The sequence below is a fragment of the Curcuma longa genome, chromosome 12 (genome assembly GCF_044706935.1).
Source record: "Curcuma longa cultivar G26 ecotype Majalengka, Jawa Barat chromosome 12, ITB_CL_G26_1.1, whole genome shotgun sequence".
Lineage (NCBI taxonomy): Eukaryota > Viridiplantae > Streptophyta > Magnoliopsida > Zingiberales > Zingiberaceae > Curcuma > Curcuma longa.
The window spans coordinates 9,168,812-9,176,702 of NC_133872.1; the positions used below are offsets into that span (position 1 = coordinate 9,168,812).

General features: G+C 33.0%; 1 protein-coding gene across 1 annotated transcript; it reads left to right on the top strand.

The window, feature by feature from the left end:
• Positions 1 to 870: 870 nt before the first annotated feature.
• On the top strand, positions 871 to 5,570 carry LOC141843051 (tyrosine--tRNA ligase 1, cytoplasmic). Its single transcript, XM_074731067.1, has 10 exons — positions 871 to 1,029; positions 1,126 to 1,273; positions 1,937 to 2,220; positions 2,321 to 2,417; positions 2,528 to 2,633; positions 2,720 to 2,802; positions 3,441 to 3,586; positions 3,990 to 4,095; positions 5,169 to 5,228; positions 5,363 to 5,570. The coding sequence occupies exons 1-10, from the start codon at positions 938 to 940 to the stop codon at positions 5,381 to 5,383; spliced, it is 1,143 nt and encodes a 380-aa protein (XP_074587168.1). The 5' UTR covers positions 871 to 937; the 3' UTR covers positions 5,384 to 5,570.
• The last annotated feature ends 2,321 nt before the right edge of the window (positions 5,571 to 7,891 follow it).

A 7,891-nucleotide genomic window follows, 5' to 3' on the forward strand; every position in this document is an offset into this window, starting at 1 on the left:
AATACCTAACAGGGCTGGGTCTAGTGGAGTGGCGTGTAGGGCAATCCATGTCAAGCTCAGGGGAGGTGTGGTGGTGGACATGAGCACGTTAGCTCGGTTTTGGACCGTGGTTAGCTCAAGATCGGATAGTGGATGGGATAATTGGTTCTTAAGAACCAAGAAATAACACTCACCATACCTAACAACTATTTTCATGGCTATACAAGCTTCCATATCAATCCTTTGAACTACCCCTTGCTTCCTCGAGTCCACACAAATCACACCCTAAGGTCATAACAATGTATATGTACCGTAATTTATTTTAGTCGTGGTTAGAGTTGTCAAACGGATAACTCATGATAGGACGGACAACTTTTTAAAAATCATCATATGGTGAAGTAGGATGGAGCAATCCACACGGATTGAAAAATCTCCAATCTAAATCAATTCAAGACGGGTTATGGTTAGGAGGATCAATCCATAGATTTATTAAAAAAATAAAAAATAAAAAATATTGAAAATTATAAATTTGGATTATAGTTTATGGATCAAGTTGAAATTTTTAAATTTTAATTACCATTTAGATGAGTCAAATCTACTAATTCACTGTATTTTTTATTTTTATTTTACATTTTTTTAAAAATAATTTTTTTTAATCTGCAGATCAATCAAACTCATCATAAGTTGATCATGCAAATCGTTAACTAGGCGGATCGATCCATTTAAATTTATCTTAAAATAAATTAATAAAATTTCAACTCAATCTATTTAAATAATTTGATGAACAGTACATAGATCAATCGGGTCCAATCAAATCGACGACTCAATGGTCGGCTTTTGTCTTAACCTCTCGCACATAAAAACCCTAATAATCGCCGTCGCCGACTAGTCTTCACCTCTCGCACACGGAAAAACCCTACTAATCGCCGTCGCCGACGATTCTTAACCTCTCGCACCCATGGCAGGGGCATCGGATGAGCAGATTCCGGCCGATCAATCTTCTGGCGTCGCAAGTCTATCCCTGGATCCTTCTCCATCGTCTTCGCTTCAGTGAGTACCCATCCATTTCGTTCGTTTGATTTTTCCCTGATTTGGTATTTACATCAATGTTTTCCACTCTCGGCTTATCACGTTTGATTCACCCAGGTTGACGCTAGAGGAGCGATTCGCTTTGGTGAGGAGCGTAGGGGAGGAATGCATACAAGAGGAGGAGCTGATGAATCTTCTGGCAAAGAAGCCGATTCCAGTATGCTACGATGGATTCGAACCATCGGGGAGGATGCACATCGCGCAGGTTCCAGTGTGCTTTTAATTGACATGAGCCACCGAACTAATATCATTTTACTTGAATCAGTTTTGTCCTGATTGAGTTTTATCAATTTATTTTCTGTTCTAGAACTATAGGTATCTTTTCGTCTTGAACAATATGGTTCTGATGTTGGTTCAGGTTGCACATCCAGCAACAACTTGTTGAGACTAAGAGGAAGATGGAATTCTTATTCCATACCTCTAGTGAAATTACTTGTTTGGAACCAACAAACTTAGGAATTAGAACTCTAGTGGTTAAAACATTTTGAACTTAAATCTCTTACTAAAAATATAGTTTGGTAGTTTGCATGAGAGAATTATAAAGATAACTTAATGAATATATGGAGATCTCTCTTCTTTTTTCCTTCAAAACACAAGAAATAATGTTTAAATTCTTAAAAATTTATTTCTCTTCAGGTGATATTATTCGTTTTCATTCAAAAATTGTTCCTAAACAAAGGCACATACCTAACTGTATCTATTTCAATAGTTCCTTAATGATGCAGAAATAATAACTTTTTGGAAAACTAAGATCGTGCAACAACAATTTATTTATTTATTTTAAAAATGCAACTTGCTGCAATAACAAGATGATCAATTTTCTGAACAGGATTTGATTTATATGATTCACAAATTGAAATATGAATAGGGTGTTATGAAGACGATCAGTGTGAATAAGCTGACTTCAGCTGGGTGCACTGTGAAAATCTGGATTGCTGACTGGTTTGCACAGTTGAATAACAAGATGGGCGGTGATCTCAAGAAAATTCAAACAGTTGGTCGGTATCTCATTGAAATATGGAAAGCTGTCGGAATGAAGCTCGACAAGGTTGAGTTTTTGTGGTCCTCAGAGGAAATTAACAGTCGAGCACATGAATACTGGCCTCTAGTAATGGATATAGCTCGGAGAAATACACTTCACAGGATAATAAGGTCTACTGTAAATGCATGTTTTTTTAGTATCTCTGTGTGAGGCAATTTTGGTAAATTGATAACAAGGTGATCACTGATTTTGTGTTTTGATATTGTTCAGGTGCAGTCAGATAATGGGACGAAGTGAAAAAGATGAATTGACTGCAGCTCAGATTCTGTATCCATGCATGCAATGTGCTGATATATTTTTCCTGAAGGTTATGTCTAATTGATATTGTTTCTTGTTCTCTTATTTTTATTATAATTTCTATTTTCTCCAGTTGCATATTGGCTAAATGAATTTCTTGTTTAATCAAATATTTTGCAGGCTGACATCTGCCAATTAGGCATGGATCAGAGGAAAGTTAATGTACTTGCAAGAGAGTATTGTGATGATATCAAAAGAAAAAATAAGCCCATCATCTTGTCCCATCGTAAGAATGTTATAATTGCTATTATGGAAATCATGTGGACTTCTACAATCATGATATAAATTGATATTGCTTTGCTTGCAATACAGATATGCTTCCGGGTTTACAGGAGGGGCAGGAGAAAATGTCAAAAAGTGATCCAACTTCCTCAATTTTTATGGAGGATGAAGAGGTATGCATACTATGGAGGATTTTGTTGGTACCTTTGTTGCTTCTGGAGGGTTGTTCCTTACATATTAGGCTTGAAATGAACATAATGATAAGTTATATCATATGGGGATTTAGTGTCTTGGTGGCTTAAAACAGAGAACTTTTCACATAAGATTGAAATGATTTTTAAAAATTTATATATTGAAACTGTACTAACACGGGACTATACAGTAGTGGAAAAGTATCATTCCAGCATAGACGGAAACTGTGCAACAAAGATTAGTGATATGGAATGAAGATTAAAATGGAGGCAAATTTCTTAAACGAAGGGCACAGTGCAACATTGAGTCTATATTAAGATGAGTTGAAATTCAATGCTAAACTGAAATATACCCTCTAAACTCAGATGACTGATCAGACAAACAATTCCTTCTTTATTCTCTAACCTCTTCTAATTGCTATTCCCTTAGGATTGCCCTCTATTGGTTGCATCAGTGACCAATATTACTATGCAAGTATATTAAAGCTAAACAATCCTTAAAGGGAATGTATTATTTATAAGGCTTAAAAACTATATATATGCATGTGGGAAGGTTTGTGACTTTTTTGTTTGTACCATGCATACTTTGAGCTTGCAAGTAATACTTTCTTTCTGGATAGGCTGAAGTAAATGTGAAGATAAAGAAGGCTTACTGCCCTCCAAAGGTTGTGGAAGGAAATCCATGCCTGGAGTATGTCAAATATATTATTTTCCCATGGTTTGGTCATTTTGAAGTTGTGCGACAGGAAGAAAATGGGGGAACTAAGTAAGTTTTATTAGTCATATTATTTAGTTATCGATAATGTTTTATTAAGTTATATACAAGTTTGGCATTCGAAGGCAAAATGCATTATTCATCCTGTATCATTGTTATAAAATCATTCCATACTTCAGTATCCTTTGTATGATCTTCCAAATGCATCATGTCATCAATCATCATTGAACATTATTTAAGGGATTACAATCATGAATTCACAAGCATGGACTGTAGTTACTCTTAACAAGTAAAGCGTGAGGCGTCTTTATGGTAGTCTATCTTGCTAGATTGTGTTTGCCTTGTTTTCTGCATCCATTGTACAGTTCTGAAAATTTGTTGTCTTTGGGGTCATGCATGTTTTAGTCTTGTTTCAGTCCCTTGATAGTTAATTGCAAAATACCTTTTCTTCAAGGGTGTACAACAACATGGAAGAATTAGTCGGAGACTATGAGAGTGGGGCATTACACCCAGCTGATTTAAAGCCTGCTCTTTCAAAAACACTTAATGTTATATTACAGGTATTACTTTGCTCTTTTGATATTTTGTTCTAATTTGTCATGGATGTTGATATTGTTAACGAGTCACTATGTATTTTAAACCAAAATCAGAGAGAGAGAGAGAATCAAACTTGTTTGCTCAGTTCATTATTTCATTTGAAGTCTTCTATATAATTCTTTTGATAATTGAACAACTAAAATGAAACCTCTAATCTTACGGTTTGACTTTGATATCGAAAGAAATTGAAGTTAAGCATTGTCTAGTTATGGTCATGCTATCACAATGACCACTGGTGCATTTGGTTCTTAGGAGCATGTATTTCTACTTTCTATCAGATTTCCATAGAAATATAGAACAAGTATATCTTGGTTTGCTTATAAAAATGAACTTGGAGTACTAGTCCCCATGAAATTATGACTCTTTGATCACAAGGAATAGCAATTCCTAATATGATTCTATTCTTAAGAGAATATCTATTCTTACTCTATTCAATCCTATCTCTCTGTCCATCTACGTGTGTATACATATTCGAGCAAAGTTGTCTGGTTGGGCTTGGTGGGTCCTGCAAGCTAGTTAGGCTTGGCTGGCTTAACGATCCATTGGGTTGCATTTGCAAGTCGGATGAGCCGGACATTATTTCATGTAGGGATATTTATTGTCATACAGTTTATTCTTTGTTTATTACTCATTACATTTCTACAAATTAATTCAAGTGAAGAATGTATCTGACTCCCTAAACTAAATCTAGCGAATTGGTATTCTTATTTTATTGTTTTTGTTAATTCCATTATCTAAGAATGGTTCTTCCGTATCAATTTATTCCATGAACCAAATACATCATGAATGAACATGTGTTGGAGACGCCATTTCATGGCAGAGAAGTAATCTTCCTGTAGTAGTGCCATGCACTTAATTGACTGTCCGTACATGTTTGTATTGTGTTATTTGAGTTGTATTCAGGGTTTATTATTTACTGTAGATTTCAATACAGATTCTTATTTTCAAGTCATATTTGAATGACTGAATTCTCAAGAGATAATTTAGTCTCATTCATTCAGCTTGCATATTTTCCCCATTCTTCCATTTTTTGCAGCCTGTACGCGACCACTTCAAGAACAATAGTCAAGCAAGGGATCTACTAAAAACTGTGAAGGTACGATTGACTGCACGCGTAACTTGAATTTTTATTTGTTTGCAACGCCATAGTGCCCCAATGTATTTATCATAATCTGTTATTGTTAACTTGTGCTGATGAGTCGATTGAAGTTTCGAACATGGAAATTGCAGGCTTACAGAGTCACCAGGTGATTATTTCAAAGCGATGACTGCAGCGTGGATTCACAAATCATGAAAGTAATGTTCTTTTCACATTTGATAAGAGTTGATATTTACTGGTCCATTGCGACAGTTTGTTTTTATTTTTTACTATTTTAAGTGGCATTTCTTCAGTCGAAACAAAATTTCCTCAAGTGCTTGTTTTCTACATTTCATTTCATTTGATGATGAGTTGTGGTTAGGATCGACTATATGTGAGACACAAAAAAATGATAAATCCCAGTTAGTTTCATGGACTTAATCCCTGGGAGTGACCGGTTTGGTCCCACGGAAGATTATATGTGAGACACAAGCTATGCTTGAGATTGGTTAAATGTTTACAATGACAAGTTGTGGTCGATTGCGGGCTATGGTTTACAATGGGATAACAAAGTGAGAGATGGAATAGGGAGATCGAGAAGCAAAATCTAAGTGTACGAGGAGGAAGAAGAAGAAGAAGAAACCAAGGGTAACTAATTATTTTTATATCTTTCTATTTCTTTTTCTTTTTTTATAAAATAAATAAATTTTAAACAAACTTTAAATGGGAGGATAGTATGTTATCTATAGTATATATTTATGTTCTAAATATTTTTCATTTATGTATGAATATGGTTGAGTTGGTTAGTGTGAGATAGATTTGTTGAAGTAGATAAGGGTTGAATCAATGTTTTTTTTGTAGTGGTTAATTGTAATTTTTTAAATTTATTTTTTCACAAATAATCATGGAATTGATCGTATGGGATTGTTGGGATGACGAATTTTACCCTTTTATTGAAGTATGTCCAATTCAATATAAACAATAATAGTAAAATAAAAAAATAAAATAATAATAATTATTTTCTATATTCTTATGAAATATGAATGCCAAATAATCAAAATTCATCTTCACTTGTTTCATTATACATTTATCCGCTGAATATTTAAACTCAACTCAAAGGGATAGAAATGAACTATTTGAGTAAATAAGAGAACGAATAATAACTATTTTTAGATTTTTATTAAATAATTAAAAAAATATGATTAGTGATAAAATTATAAAACAAATTTAAATTTGACAAAATATGAATGAGTTAAATAAAATCTTATAAATAATTATGAACAAAAACATTGGAAATTATATTGATTGATATTGATAATATTGGATGTTGAATCTTTGATCAGAATTCGTACGCTTTACGTATCTATCTATCGAATAGATAAAATTCATAATTAACTAATTAAAACCTACTCAATTATCAAAGGGCGTAGATAGCTTTTGAGAATTACCAAATGACGAATTAAATTTTGATTCCTAAAATATCCTTTCTACCTATTTCAACCTTAAATTAAGGTAACTGTATGAAAATAATGACATGAAATTTAATATGAAAGGTGATAAGTCACGTGTGTCATGTCATGTTATTTTTTTGACCACCTGGCATGACACACATAGTTTGTCATGTCCTTCAACTTTTTGAATCATAAATTCTAAATTCTAAATCTTACAACTTCGTTGTCAGAATCGTTAAAAGGATATTTTGTTCGATCGAAAAAGCCACGTGGCATGACTAGGGGTGGGAAAAAATATCGAATTTTCGGTATACCACACATATCATACCGATATTTACCGTCCATATCGAAAATTTCGGTATACCGAAAATTTCGGTACAGTATAATACCGTACCAAATTTTTCGGTATCGGTATCGGTACGAAATTATTATTTTTCGGTATTTCGGTATATACCAAAATACCTATTATATATCCTCTTATAAATTTTTTAATTTTCTACCCTTGTAAGAAGGGATAAGCTTGATCTCTTTTGTAAGTAGTGGTTCTAAAAAATATTTCAAAGCAAGCCATGGAGTTTTTCAATGTTAAAGATGATCACCCAAGGAAAGGATAATAAAGTATAAGTGACCAAGGTGAACCTCTCTTTCTCCCTTAATACACACATATATCATGTTTGTATTAGTTCATTAATCTAATGTTGGTAATTACTTCAGAATGCAGGGAACAGAAAAAGAAATATGGAATGGCTAATTTTTGGATAAGGATTTTTTTTGGAAAGAAAAAGTACTTCTTTTGTATATTAATATTTTAGTTGATGTTAGTTGTTATCAATGAACTTTCTTTTGTAATAATATTTTAGTTGTTGTTAATTTTTGTAATTAATATTTTAGTTGTTGTTAATTTTTGTAATCAATATTTTAGTTCCCGTTAATGTTGATTGTGTTTAATTAATGCTTTGTTATTATGAAAGGGATATTATGTTATTATGTGGCTTTTGAATTTTGAATTGATTATCTTTTATTATTTATTATTTTTGTAAAAGTGAGTTTCGGTATATCGAAATTTTCAGTATACCAACATTTTTCGATATGATCGGTATGCATTTTATACTATACTGAAAATTCGGTATACTGAAATTTCGGTATACTGAATTTTCGGTATGGTAACGGTATATATTTTTTTATGCCGAAATTTTCGGTACGGTATACGGTATCATATGTAAAATTCGG

What these genes read in the sequence shown, in the direction of transcription:
- LOC141843051 (XM_074731067.1), top strand. Translation starts at nt 938, where the DNA reads ATGGCAGGGGCATCGGATGAGCAGATTCCGGCCGATCAATCTTCTGGC. An exon ending in TCTCCATCGTCTTCGCTTCA is followed by an intron (nt 1,030 to 1,125) that starts GTGAGTACCCAT and finishes TGATTCACCCAG; the next exon opens with GTTGACGCTAGAGGAGCGAT. An exon ending in GCCCATCATCTTGTCCCATC is followed by an intron (nt 2,634 to 2,719) that starts GTAAGAATGTTA and finishes CTTGCAATACAG; the next exon opens with ATATGCTTCCGGGTTTACAG.